This window comes from Petromyzon marinus, chromosome 54 (genome assembly GCF_048934315.1).
Source record: "Petromyzon marinus isolate PM22_M1 ecotype Great Lakes invasive population chromosome 54, UKy_Petmar_22M1.pri1.0, whole genome shotgun sequence".
Classification (NCBI taxonomy): domain Eukaryota; kingdom Metazoa; phylum Chordata; class Hyperoartia; order Petromyzontiformes; family Petromyzontidae; genus Petromyzon; species Petromyzon marinus.
In genome coordinates this window covers 4,578,766-4,598,305 of record NC_133720.1, presented here as the reverse complement: position 1 = coordinate 4,598,305, position 19,540 = coordinate 4,578,766, and the positions used below count along the sequence as shown (strand labels likewise).

Genomic DNA, 19,540 nt, shown 5'->3' with positions numbered 1-19,540 from the left:
TAAAACACAATCAGACCACTGTGACGTAAAGTGGAGGCACGTGTGAGACCGCATATATCCGCCGTGTAAGACCACATTTACTCCGCTTTTCACTCCAAGGGGGAAAAGGAAAAAAACTAAAATCTCCGTTTCAATAAACTGGGCGATAAGTGCGCCGTTGAATCTTTGCCCAGTTCAAAATTACAAATGTAAAGCCACACAACGTGACGGTACATATCCCTCTTTAAAGTGTAAATACCGGGGGAATTTATTTTAAGCGGCGCAGGCGAGATTATTCCTGGTATGGCCCCAACCTCGGCCAGATGGTGCGCGCAGGGTACATCATTACCAACATTCTGGCCACTGAACATTACATATTATTTACAGTTAATGACTGCCTCGTTGCATGCAAGCTGGAGACTGTACAACAACGCCCGAGTTAGTTTGGAAATAACAGAGTTGGGTGCCTGGCACAGTCCTAAATGAGACATTTGGGTATCGTGATGACTTTTTCAAATGAGGATCCCAATGAATGTCCCTTATGAGCATTTGGATGCGAGATTATAGATATTCAATGTAATCCAAGGCAACTAAGAACAACCCTGTGTTCAATTCCATAACACCTACCATGTAATGGATATGTGAGCAAAACTGATATTTGCTGACAGTGAAAAAACATTAATAAATCCACTGGGCATTATTTAGTTATATCTTACAAATATATTAATTCTCCATGGCCTCTCGCATAGTTAGCTCATGCGGTATGCACACTATGGGTGGTATGAGTGTAAACAGCAGTGTGTATATATCACAGTGCACAAGTGATCTCAGTCCATAAACCATACTACCAGGGAGGCCGTGGCTATAACCATCAAACCATGGACCACGCTGTGCCGAATATCAAATTGGAGGCAGTGTGTGGGTGAGCAGGTGAGTGTGTGGGTGGGTGAGTGAGCAGGTGGGTAGTTGGTTCAGTGGGGCAGTGGGTGGGTGAGTCGGTGGGTATAGCTGCAATTTATCAACTCTCAGACCAAAACAACTCAATGTCCAAATTGTTTACGCGCAAATCTCTCATAGTTGCTCTTCATTGGCCGTACTAAATCACTGTCGCCACCTGAGTTTGTCCCATTACCTCCGACCGGTGGTGTCTTCAGCGCTCAGCATGGCCTCAACGTGAACCTATCCTGGCACAAAAAGTGCTGTGGCGAAGTCACCACCGCTGAAGCGACAACGGTTTTTTTGTTGCTGTTGATGTTATTGCCACAGAGTGAGCGCGTATTGCCACCATCAGACAGGCGCGGAAATACGAGCACGGCATGTGCCGAAGCACCTGCCGGGTTTCCCGGCGTTCAGGAGCAACGCTCGAATCTCGGAGGCGCCGAACACAACACCATTAATTTGGTATTCATTTCAGGATGGCCGACTAGCCTTGTTTTCAGCTGGATTCATTGGGCGAGGCTACGGAGGGGTCACGCTGTGCCTGTGCCGTTGCACACCTCACATGCGGGGGTGGGGGCATAGAATAAGAAGGGAGGCACGTTATTTACCTTGATAACATCGCCATTTTGTCAATCCACTGCTGGATGAATGGCTCCCCATGCTGTGTCGGGTTCATTGGGGGTTGCTCGACCGCGTTTTCGCCACACTAATCAGTGTGGCTTCCGATATTTGCCACCGATGTTAGCCGTGGATAGGAATCCAATTCAATTTCTTGGATTCAGAGAGCAGTGCGCAATTAACCTTCGTAACTTGCGTTGATTTCACAGCCATACCCTTTTAAATACCGAAGCATATTTATTTGAATAAGTCAGTCCCAGGAAAAAATCCAAGTTTTAAGATACCCTTTTTTTCATTTACCGCAATTCTTTTTTGTAATAATCCAAAGAGGCTCTCGCTTGAATAGAGTACACAGAGTGCTTTGGAGAGCTCAGACCGCAACGTGGCTTTTTGGGTCTAGAGAAACATTTCTCAATGTCCCAGATAAATGTGTCCAACTCCAAAGGCGAGATCTTATCCAGGGTTTACTGCAGAAACGGAACAGCGTGCCAAAGGCAAGGGCTCTGGTTTCTCTCCTCAAGGTACGTGACGACCCCCGCAACAATTCCAAAACTGTGCAAGATAAAGAGGCAAATACCCCGAATTATTGAGCGGCACAGTGTGTGTGGCGCGGTCACACAGAGAAGGTGGACTCTTTGTGTGTCCGTGTGTGGCATGCTCGCGCAGAAAATGTGGACTGTGTGTGGGTGGCACGGTCACACAGAGAAGGTGGACTCTTTGTGTGTCCGTGTGTGGCATGCTCGCGCAGAAAATGTGGACTGTGTGTGGGTGGCACGGTCACACAGAGAAGGTGGACTCTTTGTGTGTCCGTGTGTGGCATGCTCGCGCAGAAAATGTGGACTGTGTGTGGGTGGCACGGTCACACAGAGAAGGTGGACTCTTTGTGTGTCCGTGTGTGGCATGCTCGCGCAGAAAATGTGCACTGTGTGTGGGTGGCACGGTCACACAGAGAAGGTGGACCCGTGTGTGGGTGGCATGGACTGGGAGGCGAACCTTCCAGCTGGGCACGCGCGAGGATGGGGTGAAGCCGGGCAGCATGGGCACGGGGGAGTAGGGAGGGAGGGAGGCGGGCCGCGGGTGGCACGCCCGGGGAGGGGTAGGCGCTGGGTGCAGGGCGCACTCAGCCACGGGGAAAACAAACGGCTGTGGCACGCACACAACGAAAACAGCACACGGACGATGAAGACTCAACAAAAATCGAAAGGAAAACACGAACGACGATGGCGGCACCGTTCAACGTAAATTAAACTCGGCAAAACAAACAAACAAACAAACAAAACCTCGGCACGATGGTTTGAACCTTTCGACACAAACGTAGAAAAATCAGGAATTTCAAGTTTAAAAAAATCTCGTGCAAAATGTTTAAAGGGAAAAAAACGTGAATGTAAGCGTGTGCTGTATACTGTATATTCGGGATTCGACGAATTGTCAAATTTCTAAAATTAAACTCACGATACATCCATCAATTTGTGGACGTAAGAGTGGATCACTCACGATAAATTTCACACGGTTGGTGCATTGCATCACAGAAACCCCACGGACAGCGTAGGTTCTACATGCCAAAACAATAATCTATTCGTAAATATCATATAATCGCGAGAGTTGCTGAATCGTTCACAACCCTGACGTATATACAGTTGAACATCGGGGCTTGAGAGAGTGTGGGGATGGGTAGGGTACGGGTGGGGCAGGTGATGGTGGCAGTAGTGGAGGTGGTGGCGATGGTGGCGACGGTGGTGGCTTTGGAGGCGATGGTCGCGGCTATGGTGGCGGTTGTTGCGATCGTGCTGGTGGTTGCGATTATGGCTCCGTCCGTTTGTCCACGCCATGGCCGGCGAGCGGACAGACGCTCACCTTGTCTGCATGAGGCCCCGTGGAGGAGCTCACCACAGCTGGCGCCGGCGAGCCACAGCTGCTGACGGAGAGACCCGGCTCTGACGCCTCGGAGCTCGCAGAGCCCAGGGACTTCTGCGGCGTTTTAAATCCGAGCAGGCAACAACAACAACAAACAACAACATTGCAACGAGACATGGCGAGACGGGAGGATTGGATTACCGCTCTGGGATTTGGGGCAGAGCAGCGCGGAGCCACTTACCCTGCCTAATGAACCAAGACTGATAACTCTCAGAACACCAAAACACAAACACAGCAGCTATTTTAGACTCGTCGAGCCATGGGCCAGCATGGCCCCAGGCCGGCGGTCTTCCAACCCCCTTGACCGGTGGCGGAGGGAGGCCTTCGTCCAGCGGTGGATCGACTACGGAAACAAATGTGAACCTCGCGGCACTCCAGGGCTGCACACGCTCGAGTCTTTATTCCGTTCCCGCTGTCCCACCCGTTAACCGCGCGCACCACCTGAAGCGCACGGCAGGGCCTGCGGCGGCGCCACGCAGCACCGGGCCCCCGGCTGACCTGGCTGACCTGGCTGACGGCGTCAAGGGGCAGCGGAGAGGGCGGCTTGGAGTAGGCCACGTCCTGGGACATGAAGCCGGAGTCGTGCGAGGAGATGCTGGAGAGGCGCGTGGAGGGCAGCGCGGGGGTGTGCGCGTGCAGGCCATGGTAGCGGTAGTGCGACACCGCCGAGTAGGGGTGCGAGCCGCTCGACTGCGAGTCGCTGCTGTGGATGCTGTTCGAGCTGCAGGGACAGACGCGTGGAGCGGGGGTGCGCTCGATGATCACAAAGTTTGTACGTATGTCGAACTTCTTCTTTCGCACCGTACGTAGCCAACTGTGCTCATCGGAGGTGCGGGGGAAGGACATCATGTTGCAAGGCATCGACACGCTGGCCAAGTACGATTTCTCTGCCTCGTGATACAATCGATCGATGCACACATCTGGGTTGGGGCAGTGAGCCCAGTTCCCGCCGCCCGCTGGGCCCTGACGCGTTGAACTCGGTGACCGACACTTTGTTGGGCTCGCGTAGAGTTGTGATTATAAAACAATAAAATTGAAGCTATCTGCAGCTCGCTCAGAGCCGTCGATGCGTTGCCAGCGGCGGTGCACGACCACGAGCAAAGGAAACGACTCGACACACTCGTCAACACTGTGCGGCCTTAAAAGGGAAAATCTAAAATAGGCGGCGTTTTCGGCAACGGCCCTTCTCCATGGCACATACCAATCCAAATATATTTTTTTGTCCGCGCTGTGAAGACCGGTCGTTTGCCAGAAACGTCACCTATTTTATATTTCTCCTTGTTCAGGCCACGGCGTTATTGGCACCTCCCATTAGCACGGTTGGCTACGTACGGTGCAGAAAAAAGTTCAACGTACGTACGTGCGTGCGTACATTGGCGACCGGGTTGAGTCTCTCTTTTTTTATTTTTTTAAAGAAATTACCGTTTGGCGGATGGCGTCCCGGGACCGCTGCACTTGCCCGTGGCCGGGTGAACACTCGGGTGGTCCACACGCCACTCTAATCTCCCTTAAGACGTTTTCACGACGTAAAAAAAGCGAAGCAGATGAGCCAGCACAGAGGGGTGACCCCACGGCGGCTGCATCACCGTGCAAATCTATCGGAGCAGGAGCGCGACCGATGCTTTTTTTTTGCCGCTGCAACACGACCAGTGCGCCGACAACTAGGGTTATTAAAAACGTATTTTTTTTTTTTAATCTCATGCAGTTACTATTCCTTCTCGAATGAATACACGACTGATGATTTGATGGAAAAAAAAAACACAAAAACAAATCTACAGCAGCAGCGCTTGAGTCATGGTTTACCCTCGAACAAATATTGCGATAACATGTGAATCAGGGGCCCCATCACAGAAGCACCGAGATTCACAATCTCGCGTTCGTACACTTTGTTTTGTCTTTATCCACAGCTTTATTCTGACCGTGCTATTTGGCATCGTGTCATTAGGTGAAGAATCAATTTTGTACCCTTCGCAGGGCAGTGCAACCCTCTCGGTCACCCTTTTGCGAATGAGAATCATTGTAAGATGGAAAGTAACCTAGGTAGGTGGAGCGTTTAAAAGGTTAACCATGAATAACCCCACGCGAGAATACATTGCCAGACGACTGGGTCCAGTGTTTGTGCTTGTGGCCAACTTATCTGAAATTTAAAAAAACACACCCTAAACCGACTCATCCCGCGATGCTAGAGTTGCCACGATGAAAGTCGTTGACCCCTTGCAATAAACAAAGATCCCACCCCCCCCCCCCCCACCCCCGTGTAGCCTCAACAGACTTTTGGGGCAAGCGCCGCTAGTGAGCACCTATGAAGGCCGGCACGGCACACACACGAGAGCGTGGGTGGCCAGCAACCACGCCCGGCCGCCTTTGCCTCCCGAGTGGCGACCTTCACATGCCGCACCACGTGCTCGTTTGAGGCCGAGTCGACCTAGGGGAGAGACCCCCGGGGACCGGCTCGCACGTTGGCCCGCGATTGCGAATCGATCTCGGGGCCGCCGGGTTAGGGGCGCGGCGCGCCAAACTGCTGCAGGGCCGCTCCCTGACGGCGTGGGGCCGTCGAGGACGTGCTACGGAGAGCCTGGCTCCCGCGGGAGAAGGCAGTGCAGCTGGCTCAACAACAAGAACAAAAAAGAAAGCGCAGTCAAGCACCCCGCCGCACGTGTCACCTGCACATGCTGGACTTCCGAGAGCCGGAGCTGCTGGGGGACGACGGTGGCGTCTGGTAGCTCCAGCTGTAGTCCGAGCCCTTCAGGTCCAAAATCACCTACGCCGTCCCGCGGGGAACAATTTGGAAGTGCGATTACAAGGAGGAAATCGATTATTGGGTTCATCGCCGGGCGAAGGCGGCTGTGCACGTGGCTGGCCGTCGTGCAGCGCCGGGGGGGGGTGGAGGCAGCGACGAGGGTTGGCGGATGATGATGATGGTGATGATGGTGATGGTGATGATGATGGTGATGATGGTGATGGTGATGATGGTGATGGTGATATGTCAAACCCCCTTCCCGTGGGCGTCGTCGAGGGGGTGCCAGTAGCCTGCTTTTGTAAGAGAAGGCGGTACGGCAAATGTGTACTCCACCTGTTCCATCTGCATGGGATAGAGCGTTGCCCCCTCGCACGCGTGGTTTTCCTCCAGGTGTTGACAGTATTCCCCCGTCATCCGCGAGGGATACGCTCTCCGGAGGTGCTCGTGAAGAGCAAATTTCGCGGATAATGATATTGGGTTAGGGGGGCAGGGGGGGAGTGGATGGGGGGAGAGGGGGAGTGGATGCGGGGGGAGTGGAGGGGGGAGTGGATGGGGGGGGGGATGAGGGGAGGGTGTGTATGTGGATATGAGTTGAGTGGATGGGGGGGAGTGGATGTGGGGGGGGGGGGTAATGGGCACAGCCTGCCGTGCCGCGTGCCTGTTCGCTGGCAGGGGGCAGGCGGTGTGGATCCACGGTGAGCTTGGCCAGGTCGTCCACGATGGTCTGCAAGTGCGTGATCTCCTCCAACATGGCCAGCTCCTCGTCCTGCACGCGCAGGAGAATCGCGTGGCGCGTTCATCCCCGGCGGTGGTAGCAGTACCCCCACTGCTCAATCTCAACTGGCATTTTGTTTGTTTTTATTTATAATTAAAAACATTTTTAATTTTAATTTAGTTTTTCTTTCTTTCTATCTATGTGACTTTACCGAAAGAACCAAGAGTATGGGATTTTACAGTTGGTTTGTTTTACTCTGATTTATATTTGCTTTGTTGCTGTTGTTGTTGTTGGGGTGTTAACTCCTTCGCCAGGTATGCAGCAGATTGTGGGTTCGATTCCGAACCTGACACCTGCTGTATATTTGGAGTTTGTGTGCCTCTCTTGCCGTGGTCGCGTGGATTTTTCTCCGGGTCCTCCGGTTTTTCCCCTCCACATCTTAGAATCAACATCACGCGTTGAGAGTATTTAGCTGCTATACATTTCCACGTGATAAGCCAATTTTGTCCATGTATCATTTGTGACAGGCAGGTCGCTTCTGAAAGAAGAGCTATATAGCTCAGTGGGGTCTTACCTGGTAAAATAAAATAAAAATATTAAGTTAGTTAAATGAGACTCATTCTGCTCTCACGCCCGATAAGACAAAATGAACGTGAACCCGATTTAAAGCTTTCGTGACTGCAATGATTCATCTTCTTTGGTTCTTTCGGTAAAGTCACGTAGAATGAGAATAAAATAATAAATTGATAAAATAAAATAACACAATAATATTCTCACGACGTTTCGGCCACAACACAAGCGGCCTTCATCAGGTGAAGGGACGAGACTGTCTGGTAGGACAGCGCTGGAGTGAAAGAGCCACGTTCAGATCACGTCTCTGCGGATGTGTATGCTTTAACTTTTAACATAGCTATTTCTGTGACCAGTCACAAGCTAATCACTCAGCCATTTCAATGCTAAATTATATGCTAATTCCTTTGTCAAGGCGCTTTGTTTCCTCTCACACAGCTTAAAGGTCGTGATCTGAACGTGGCTCTTTCACTCCAGCGCTGTCCTACCAGACAGTCTCGTCCCTTCACCTGATGAAGGCCGCTTGTGTTGTGGCCGAAACGTCGTGAGATTATTATTGTGTTATTTTATTTTATCAATTTATTATTTTATTCTCATTCTACGTGACTTTACCGAAAGAACCAAAGAAGATGAACGTGAACCCGTTCGTGCCGTTTCTTACACACCCATATCTCACAAGATGAGGGCGTTTTTAAAACACGCGTATTGGGCCTGAACTAACATCTACTGTTTTATTTTTAGAAAAACGCTGCAATGTTATGGTGATTACAGAGCAGCTTACTTTACTGCCACATTTAAACGAGCTATACAAATTGTTAACGTAGATTTTTTTGGGGGGGTTTATTTTTTTTGTTCAACGTTTAGGAACGGTGGTGAATACTCGGGACCGAGGATAAGTGCACTTGCCGTGCGCCGGTGGCAACAAAAAATCAATGTGGATATTCAAATTGTGGGACGGTTGCCTCTGTATCCGCGATTCAGGATGGAGGGAGGAGGAGTGTTACGCCAAAACCATGACCTGAGACCAATTGCAGAATTGCGATCCGCAATCCCACAATTCATGGCCCATGGGTCAGAGCAGAAATTGGCATCACACCTAAGGTATAAAAAACTCCATTCGCAACGATTTCTTTACACTGGATAACGCCACTAATTTCATACGGCTATCGCACAATTAAACTGTTACTGGCCACATAAAAAAAATTGGAACGAGCGGTCGCCGACGAGTGAAATATCTCGTCCGGGCTCGTGGACTATTGTGACTAATCTCAAAGCCGAGATGAGCGTTCTATCCTTCACAGCCGACCCCCAAAACCTTCCCACTGGAGTGAGGGCTGAGTCCACAATTCAAACGGATTTACCCATGCATCAATCTTCGCAATGGCTTAGCGGATAATGCGGCGTGCATCTGGGATCCAGCTTAACGCGAAGGGGAGGGAGAAAGAAAAAAATCGAGCCGTCGTGCAACGGAAATGTGCAGCTCAGCGACCGATGCTTCCACCCCCCTTCGTGGCTGCGCCGTGATCGGTGCAGGCAGCGCAGGCAGTAGCGGTGGCGGTAGCGCAGGCTTCGTCGCAGGCAACGATGAAGGCAGGAGAACGCAACCCCCTCCTGCAGCCGTGCGCTTTTAAATCTAAATTGAAAACTCACTTATCGTTCGTGGCCAGGTGGCTTCTGAAAAAGAGCTGTGTAGCTCAGTTGGCCTTACCCGGTACAATAAATAGTTGTAGTATTTGCGTTTTCCGTTTCGCCCGCCGGACAAAGTTATAACTGAAATGAACTTAAGCAACACAAAATGTAGAAACGCAGTGTAAAAAAAAAAAATCAAATTTTCATCGTTTTGTAAGTAAACGATAAGACATTCCTGCAACGGAACGGATCCAAGGCAGACAGCCTGGGGGGGTTTCTTCCTCCTCCGCCTGCCGAGAGTGCCAGTCCACCGCCCTCATAACCACGCCGTGCCACACACGGTGCCAACATTGCTCCCCCCCCCCGCCCCAACACCCCTCGCCCCCCCCGCACCCCCTAAATCAAAACCCCTTCCTCGGCGGATAAATTCCGGTGACGACGTTCGTACGCGGGTACGGCGCGCGGCGCGTCGAACTTCTTTCGCGCCGCACGTCGCCCGGCCGCGCCGACCCGGGGGCGGACGCGGCTTTTACACCGACACCACCTCCCGTCCCGGGGGGCCTTACCACGACGGGCCGCAGCATGCACGCGAAGGAACAGAATCGCGTTCGCTCCTCGATGAGGGCCCGGCGCACCGCCTGCTTCTCCGTCTCCTCCAGCAGCAGGTACATGTCCGTCACGTCCTGCAGGGCGTGCTCCAGCTGCGGCTGGATCTCGCCCTTGCCTGCGGCACGGGGGGGGGGGGGGGGAGCGGACGGCAGAGGGGCTCGCAACGCTTGCCCGCCGAAGCCTACGATTGTTTGTTCACCCGGGGCATGGGGGAGGGGAGGGGAGGGGGGGAACGGAGCCTTCGCGAGCTCGGCCCCTGAAAATCTGGAAGTCCCTGCCTGCCTGCCTGCCACCGGACATACAGAACGTGCTGAGCGTGTCAATTCCATGGTCTGTGCAAGGCGCACCGATTCAGACTTGCCTTCCCATAAAATCAAACGTAAAAGAAAAGTATCCTTATTTTTCATGTATTTTATTTATTTGTTATTTTTCTACTCACCTTTCCCATGCGATTCATTGCGCACGGTTGCACTTTATTTTACGTGCAATTGCAATTTACTTTGGTCAGTCGGTGTAAACCGCTGAGGTCAGGACGGGTGTCTTCTCTCATTCCTGTTGCTTTATGCCCCCCCTCCCCCCGTACCGTTCCCGTCTAGTGCACTGGTGCTGACTTTATTGAGGGCAATATTGGCACGCAAAGTCAAAATTGATTGATTGACGGACGCCACGGTCACAAACACCGTCGCACTGAAGCAGTGACGGCGACACCGCCGGCACGGTGACAGCATGGTGACGGCATGGTGCCGCCGATACTGCCGGCGTGGTGATGGCACGGTGATGGCACACAAATGTGTGACAGTCGACGTTTTTTTAAAATGTATTTTCAATTAAAAAAATTCACCTCGGAAAATATCCCTCGGGACGATGAATCTCATTTCCAGGGCGTTGATTGTCACCTGCGCACACACAAAGACTAAGATCCCCCGTGTAGCCTGAACAGACTGGTGGGACAAGTGCTGTTAGTGAGCAGCGCCTATGAAGGCCGGCACGGCACACGAGGGGGCGGGTGGCCAAGACCACGCCCGGCCGCCTTTGTCTCCCCAGTGGCGATGTCTACACATCGCACGAGGTACTCATTTGAGGCTGAGTCCACCTAGGAGAGGCCCAGGACCGGTTCAAATAACTGTCACTGGTGTCGGCCGTGAGCGGGAATCGAACTTGGGCGGCCAGGTTCGTAGCGCAGCGCGCGAAGCGTTTCGCTACCGCTCCCCACGCACGCACGCACGCGTACCAAAACGCGTAATACGAGCGACGAGCTAACGTTACATTCGTGGTGACGAAGCAAAACAAAATCGCGAGCGGGAGACAACAAAAAAGTGAGACGGTGGTCAAAAACAAGAAAAACATGGCAAACGGATTCATTCTCAAATCGATCCGCACGCCTGAATCGTGACAAGTCATCGCGCGTGCCCTGCAACTTGTTCTTGTGTCAAAAGCCCCTCTCCAAGGGCCCCGGGACTGTGCCGCTAAGCAGGGTTCCGAGCGGAGCACAAAAGAGGCCCCCCGCGGGATCTAATTCCTGGCCATTCTCACCGCTGGGACCTGGGGCGTGTCTGATCCTAGCCATGGTGCTCGCTCGGTTTATTCAGCCTAAAGCCATGCGGTATGGTCACTTGGGGGGGGGGGGGGGGAAGAAAACAAAAAAGGTATGGCTGACCACATCATACTTTGCTTATAATAATTGCCATGGGGGAGTGGGTGGGCTGTTGATTGACCATACTTCCCCACGCTGGTCGATGGGTTCGTGAAGAACAGAGCTCGCCCGCGCGCCCGCCCGCCCGCCCGCCCCCGGACTGCCCCAACCACGGTTCAGATATCACCCGCCAAGTTCGGTAGCCTTGGCCGGGAATCCAACTCGCGCAAGAAGCTGCGAAGCGCAGTTGCAAAAAACAACTGCTGCGACAGTGCCCCGCTCTCCAATGCTGTTTGCTTGAATGCTCTTGCAAAATAATGCGTAACTGTACTCGCTGTTACTTTGACGCGTAAATTAACCTTGCCCACAGGTCGTGAATAGCAAAGAAAGAGCACAATGTGTTCATTGTGTAACTAACACAAGCTTCCATTCACGAATCGCGCGCGCGCGCACACACACACATATACACGCGCGCACAAAGACAAATATTCTACGGATAGCCTTAACGGACTGTTGGGGCAAGTGCTGTTTGCGAGCACCTATGAAGGCCGGCAAGGCACACGAGGTTGTGGGTGGCCAACACCACGCCCGGCCGCCTTTGTCTCCCCAGTGGTGATGATTTTACACACCGCACCAGGTACTCATTTGAGGCTGAGTCAACCTAAGGGAGACCAAGGACCGGTTCAGACAATCGTCACTGGGATGAGTGGGAATCGAACCCGGGTAGCCAGATTCGTAGCGCAGCGCGCTGACCGTTACACTACCGCTCCCCACATACGCGCACACACAACAACAACCGCCATTCGCCACTAAGTGCCAGGCTATGTGCACCCTGAGGCCACACACACACATGCACGCACACATGCGCCTTGCATTCGTGCTTCAACATCATCGCAGCCAATTTACGGTATGACGCGTTTTCTTTGGAATTTCCACGCCGAGGGAATCAAAATCTTTCGTAGTATTGTATATAAAAACATAAAATAGGGCGGAATTACCATTTATATAAAAGCGTAAAGAGCTCGAGTGTTCGGGAAAACTGCAAGGTGGTTTGTTAGTCGAAAGCGAATGGCATTCGAGGCCACGCGGTGCCTCGAGCTACAGCTTGCTACGCGACAACATGGTCTACAAATCCCTTCGTGGTCTCGCTCCACCATATCTCGCCACGCTTGACTACTTCCACGCGTTGCCTTCTCGCCCTCTACATTCTCAATATCTGCTGTCTGTCTCTCTCTCTGTTCCTTCTTCTCCGTAGCTCTGTCTCTCTCTTCTTGCCTCCCTGGAATAAACTTCCCCTTCCACATTAAGCAGTCACCTTTGCTCACTGGTTACCACTCTGCACTCTAGCTCACCCCACGACTCCCCCTCATAACCGCGACCACTGCTGCTTTTCCCTCTTCATATTCTCATTATATGGCGATCACTCATTAAGCCCGTCCACTCAATCCAATCATCACAATTCACTGTCACGAATTTAGCTTTCGCCAAATTCACGCAACATCACATATCCTCTCTCCCCCATTGCTTCCTCTCATCTATTTTATCCACCTCATCGACCACCATTACCATTCATACGTTCTACCGTCCGTTCATTCTGTGTGAAGCGCCTCGCGTAAGGCGCCTATGTGCATTATTTCAAGGTAAGATTTTTCGGCGGATGCAAGGGCATTTGCGAACTACGCAAAAATGAACCCCCCGAAGGGCCCCAGGCAGTTCAATTCCCGGCACGGCCGTCATCGGCAGCGAACGACGGCCGAAGCTGTCCCAGGGCCCCCTTCCATCAACATCAACCTTGCACTGACCCAGCGTGGTGAAGTATGGATAAACAACCGGCTGTGACCAAAGATGGCGAGGGGCAGCGAGTTTACGACAACAACAAAGATGGCCGTAAAATGAATTCTGGGGGGTTGTTTTTTTTTTGGTCACTTTCCCAGTAAACATTCCCAACGTCGCATGTTGCTTGCGGTCGGAACCCGTTCACCCGTTCACGTCGGTGTGCCCCCAGCGTCCCCGCGTTGACTGCGAGGACACGCGAGGACACGCGAGACGCGATTCTTAAGAGCGTTAGGCATCACCGACGCTCCGTCGAGCCACAAACAAAGATCGTGGAAAGTTGGGCCCCCCTCCCTTCCCCCCTCCAGCCCAGTGGCGGCGTCCAACGCGTAATTTACGCCGGAGTTCGTCCACTGCCCTTGTTAAGGCATTCCTGCTACGCCCGTGAAAGAACGTTTACAGCCCTTTCTAAAAAGGCACCAACTTGGCTCGGCTGCTTCCCCCCCCCCACCTCCCTCTCTCCCCCCCCTCCCATCGCCTCCCATCGCTTCCCGGTCGGCACTGTTGGTACAGCTTCCCACTGGGAGCAAACTTGATCTGAGGAAACAGCTCGGCGGTGGCGTAGCCATGGGGGGGGGGGGGTCTTGTGTGGAGGGTGGAGGAGATGGGGAGGGAGGAGGTGGGGGGGCTGCCGCTCTGAAGAGGCTCCTCCACAGCGGCGACGACACCGATGAATCGGGGGGGGGGGGGGGTAACGGCACTCGCACCGCCGCTCCGTCCGGCGGCGCCGAACCTCGGCGCGTTTTCTTCGTCGCCGTGCAGAGTCACCAATTGCAGCGGCGGCGGCGGCACGAGGCCGGCGGACTAATTGGCGTCAGTTGGCGGCAAGGGGTTGGCGGTGCGCAGTGGCAACACTCGTGCCCCGCAGCGCGACTCCAGTAGACGCGGAACGTCGGGCCGAACTGTTCGAACCTCGTGCCGACGGAGCAACGTCGCAACGTTTAATGGGAGTGTTCTGGATTCGATCGCACGCTTTGCTGCCGCTCAGCGTGTGACTTTGTATGCTCTCCCACTGTTCTGGGTGGCTTTTTTTCGGGGTTCTCCAGTTTCCTGGCATAGCTACAAAAAAAAAACCACCAACGTGCATTCTCAAACTGGTCTTGGGCCTAGCCTTCCAGTGCTGAAGATTCACACCGCGGCGACAACAGCAGCAGCGGCGGCGGCGGCGGCAACTTGTGTGTGCGTGTTTATGTTGGACTTCTTTCGCGCCGTACGTAGCCAACCGTGCTCATCGGCGGTGCAGGGGGACGGACAACAAACTAAACACGCACAAAAAGCAGCGTTTGAAGAAGTGAGTTTCGCAATCTACACGGAAACGTGCGTGGCTTCCAGTGGCTTCCTAATATCGACATCACTGCAGACGCCTGGCAGGATCCTCCTGAGAAGAAAATTGTCCTCGGCTTTCCTGGGTAACACGACTGTGATGAACAAGTGCTTGCCGAGGACAACTACCGGTGGCTTCGAGCGGATTGTCACTCGCTCAACGACCTCAGGAGGGATGATGGGGCCGAGCCATCTGCCAAAAAAGGATTTGTCCTCGCAAGTTAAGAAAATAAATGTTGCTTTCATTGGCATTATGATGACGTCTATTTTTCCTGCGACATGTTGTTCATGCTATGTTCGCCAGGGAACCGGTGTTTTTGTTGATGAAGCCCGATTCAAGAGCTTCTTAGCTCACAGGGTACCTCAAAATAAACCAATAACTGAAAGACGGATTATCACTTAAGCGCATCGCGAAGCAGTTATCGTTTCAAATAAACTCTTGTGTGCGAAAATCAATCGCGCACGAGTAATGCCGACCCTACACAGGTTATATTTCTCATCGTACAGTTTTGGGAAATGACGTCGACAAGACTGCATAAAACACAAATGAGAAATAACACGAATGAGCCGATTAAGGAAACACATGCATACACACACGAAAGCTACTCTTCAATCGAATTGCAATTAATGCTCATCAAATGTACATTTATCGCAGCAAAAATAATCTTGACGCATGTTCCTAAATGCGGAGGGGAAAACCGGAGGATCCGGAGAAAAAAAAAATCCACACGACCACGGGGAGAGAGAGAGAGACACGCAATCTCCAAATATACAGCAGCAGCAGGCGTCAGGGTCGGGATCCAACCCACGACCTCCTGCATACCAGGCGAGTCGGTTAACATCTCCGAGCCACCGTGGCCGCCACCACCACAACAACCACCGTGCCCTGGCTGAGAAGAACAGAATGTGTTCGTAGAGGCTTGTCCACAGCTCTCCCGGGGTAGACATACATTAACTCTGGGCTGACACGGGTCACCGGTGCGCCGCTGAACTGTGAACTGCGCGCGCTGCCACTCGCATCGCAATGCCCAAACGCTGTCAGTGTGGTTTACTGTTATGCACGCCGATGCGGTGACTGTAAAAGTCAATTTAAAAACATTTTCAATTCAATTAAAGAGCCCCGCTCACCCCCCCCCCCCCCCGCCGCCTTCCATGGCCGCAGACGGGCTTTGCTCATCCGAGGTGCGCAACAACAGGGGCTTCTTTTCGAACGCGTTCAGACGCGTCGGTCGACGAACGCTTCGCGCGGCTAATACACGGCCAAGCCGCTCGACGCCGTTAAACAGCCGCGGAGCAACGGGCTTTCAGGGCTGTGACATCGGACCGCGGGCGAGGACGTTGCGTTTCATTGCCCACGGCGGAGGAGACGTCCTATTAACGGACGGTAAACATTACGAACAAGACGGGCACAGAGACGACGAGGAGTTGAATTGCCACGTCTATACTGTAAATCTAAATCAGGGGCACCGTGGTGGCGAGATGTTAACTACCGAGCCTGGTATGCAGGTGGTCGTGGGTTCGATCCAGACCCTGACGACGCCTGCTGTATAGTTGGAGTTTGCGTGTCTCTCTCTCTCCCTCTCCCCGTGATCATGTGGATTTTTCTCCGGGTCCTCCGGTTTTTGCCCTCCCCGTTTAGAATGAGCGTGCGTTCAGAGTATTCGCCTGCTGTAAATACCCACGCGATAAGCCACTTCGTTGAGCTATCATTTGGAGATGACCAGGTCGCTTCTGAAAAAGAACCATATCGCAGCTCAGTGGGCATTACCTGTTTAAAAAAAAATGTTTTTAATACAACAAAAGTAAAATGCCCTGTTAATTTTTTTTTTAAACAGGTCATTTTACTTTAGGTTTAGCATTCCCAACACTGCATCTGTTCCCTCTCCCCGCCGTCTCCTGTGAGAACAGACGCTGTCCAGTAGGGGGCACGGGGGGCGGGGTGGGGGGTCAGTGAGAGACAACAACAAACAATACAACAACAAAACAATACAACAACAAAACAATACAACAACAAAGCAATACAACAACAAAACAATACAACAACAAAACAATACAACAACAAACAATACAACAACAAACAATACAACAACAAACAATACAACAACAAAACAATACAACAACAACAACTGATAGGAGTGCAAAAATAGAGAAAAAGTGAACGGAGTCACTAAAAATGTAAACACAAATACGAAGCGTATACGAGGACAAATTGTCCATCGGTTGCTGCCGATTTTCCAACACCAAATGGCAAGCTTGGGGCAAGGCAGCAAAACAACAACAACAACAGTCCCAGACCACACCAAGACAACAACGTACAGTAGTCCATAAATTCAATTGCACAGTGACCAGTCACAAACAATCAGCATCCTGTGGGTATTATAGTAGCACAAAATGCTACTTTATTTGCCTTAAATATATATGATTGAATAAAGTAATTTGAAAGTAATAATGTAGAGTCATTTGTAAACCCACTGTTGGATGGAAGGGCTCCCCCCCCCCCCATGCTATGTCGGTCATGGGTGTCGTTTAACCATACTTCACCACGCTGGTCAGCGCGATTGGTTAAGGAGGGGGTGGGGGCGGTGGGCAGTGAGGGTGGTTAGGGCCAGGACCGGTTTCAAATAGCAACTCGCCACTGATGTCAGCTGTGGCTAGGGAATGAAACTCAGGTCCCGTCGGGCTTTTGCGGCAAGTTGTGCAAATCGGCGCACGCTGCCGCTCCACACGATTCAGGTGACCTGAGGTAAGAATTTGAGCAACCGCGTTAAGAGGCTTACTCCGGCTCCCACTTCAGCAGTTTGCGAGCACAAACATCAAACATGCATTTGGCAGCTCAATTTTTTTTGTTTGTTAAGAAGGTAGCAACTTTAATCCCACGAATATTGCAGGTTATCAACATGCAGGCAGCTGGCAAAGTTCCGTGAACGTTTCTGGCCCAGTGGGATCTCGTGTTTTTCCTCGCAGCTGGCCACTACGGCTTTGCCTCTCCATAACCAGCAGGTGTTAATAATAATCCCTACAGATGCTCGCCAACATCCCCAAGTCAGCCGGCAGAAGCAGCAGCAGCAGTGGCAGTGATAAAGAGCCGGTGTCCATTCACTGTCAGCGCACCAGCAAGGAAGCCCGAGGGACTACCGAATTCGAGAAATGCGTAGCCGGTTGGCGCGAGGTTTATAGAAAAAAAACCCGGAATTTAAGGCCAAAAAAACCCCAACCTTTTCAAATATGATAATTGTTCTTTTACCCTTTAGTCTGGCAACAAAACTGACACCTTTTTTTACGAGGAGTCATGTTTGCATTGACCACAATACCTGCGGTCGGAATGCAAACAAAAAACATAACTCTGATAATGTATTGGCACTGTCCTTGAAATTGATTGGTCCACACCCGAGACAGCTTTCCTTAGAGCCCAGTTTCGCATGATGTTGGACCAGATGACGCAGGGTGGGTTTCCCGTTCACCGCTGAACGTCGGAAAGGGCAAGCGGTTCAGCGTTCATTTCAATTTAGAGAGGCGTGGTAGCGCTGTTGTTTTTTAAAGGCGCAACTACTCACCGCAGAGAACCGTAGCGTAATGACCGCCGCAACTCTACGTCAGCCGGCGCCAAACCGTGCCACGCGCCCTCCCCGCGCGGCCTTGTTTGGGAGCCTCGTCTCCGATAAGTTCATTTAATTTTATTCTGACGATTCCATTCCGAATCCATTCCGATGACGTACACGCGTGTGCACACACACGCGTGTACGTCATGTCGTGGGAACGGAACCAGTATGGGAGAGGGTTAAACTCCACGGAATTTCACCTGCGTGGTAGAGGCAGCATTGGTGCATGGTCGGCAGGTGGCACTGACATTATCCAGAAACCCAATTTTCAGCATGGGATAACACGAGCTGTATTGTATGCGTTAATTTCACACGGACAGTTGGGACGAATGTGAGGCCAGATTGGCTGGATAAAAAAAAAATTCAGAAAAAATCCTTCGTGTACAATGATGATGAAGATTTTGAACCAGCCCGTGTCATCGTTTAACCAAGAATGGGCCATCGTGTTGGCTATGTTTATAAAATCTAAATCGCACATTTAGAAATAACCAGCAAAAGAAGCCAAACTTGAGGCATCCCAAAGTAACCACGGTTAGGACTTTCCTGGGTCAATAAAATTACATAAAACAAAATATATCCAATCATACGGCGGGGGGGGGGGGAGGTCAACTAACCATCGCAATACCATGAGTTATAATTCGCTCGTCCCTTTGGGGGATGGATAACTTTTGCACCATTGAGGCAAACCAAAGTGGGAGTGGTTCCCTAATTGGCATCTCGGTCCTCGCTTTAAAATCACACGTAATTTTGATTTAAAGCTTTCGTGACTGCAGGGATTCATATTCTTGGTTCTTTCGGTAAAGCAACGTAGAAGGGAAACAATAAATTAATAAAAATATAAAACAATAAAATTCTCACGACGTTTCGACTGCAACACAAGCAATCATGATGGTTTTCACACCTGATCATGATTGCTTGCGTTGCAGTCGAAACGTCGTGATAATTTTATTGTTTTATATTTTTATTATTTTATTGTTTCCCTTCTACGTGGTGACTTTACCGAAAGAACCAAGAATATAAAAATCACACGGAATGTCCACTGCTGGCTTGATCACCGATGGACACAAGTCCCCGCCCGACACTCGTGTGACGCGCGGGGACCTTTTTTCAGCCGGATTATTTTACTTTCTATGCCGTTACGAGGCTCTTTGAAATGACAATGCACGACGCGATCTCTCGTGGCTCAACGTAAAATGGCTTGGTTTAACCCCGGGGATGGATGTGTTCAGCGACGGACGACGCTCGGCACGCCGTGTTTTAACGCTCCGTAAAAACACCCCGCAAGAGGTCTCTCTCCCCTTTGCTCCCCAAATCCGCTGGCCCAACATCGGTGGCCGCTCTCTAAAATGGTGCGAGCCTATGGGTCTCTACGCGAGCCTATGGGTGTCTATGCGAGTCTGTGTGTGTCTATGCGAGTCTATGCGAGTCTATGGGTGTCT

General features: G+C 51.6%; 1 protein-coding gene across 6 annotated transcripts in view; it reads right to left on the bottom strand.

Annotated features, from left to right (window-relative positions):
- Positions 1-19,540, bottom strand: part of LOC116954145 (protein MTSS 2-like) — a 91,759-nt gene that overhangs the window by 10,020 nt on the left and 62,199 nt on the right. For 3 of the 6 annotated variants that reach the window (XM_032974608.2, XM_032974611.2, XM_032974614.2), the window contains 6 exons: positions 9,671-9,828; positions 6,849-6,956; positions 6,114-6,211; positions 3,949-4,171; positions 3,391-3,504; positions 2,530-2,679 (listed from right to left, as the gene is read on the bottom strand). In XM_032974608.2, coding sequence (XP_032830499.2) covers positions 2,530-2,679; positions 3,391-3,504; positions 3,949-4,171; positions 6,114-6,211; positions 6,849-6,956; positions 9,671-9,828 — 851 coding nt within the window. The remainder of the gene's footprint in view (positions 1-2,529; positions 2,680-3,390; positions 3,505-3,948; positions 4,172-6,113; positions 6,212-6,848; positions 6,957-9,670; positions 9,829-19,540) is intronic. The other 3 variants (XM_032974610.2, XM_032974612.2, XM_032974613.2) reach the window with 3 other exon arrangements.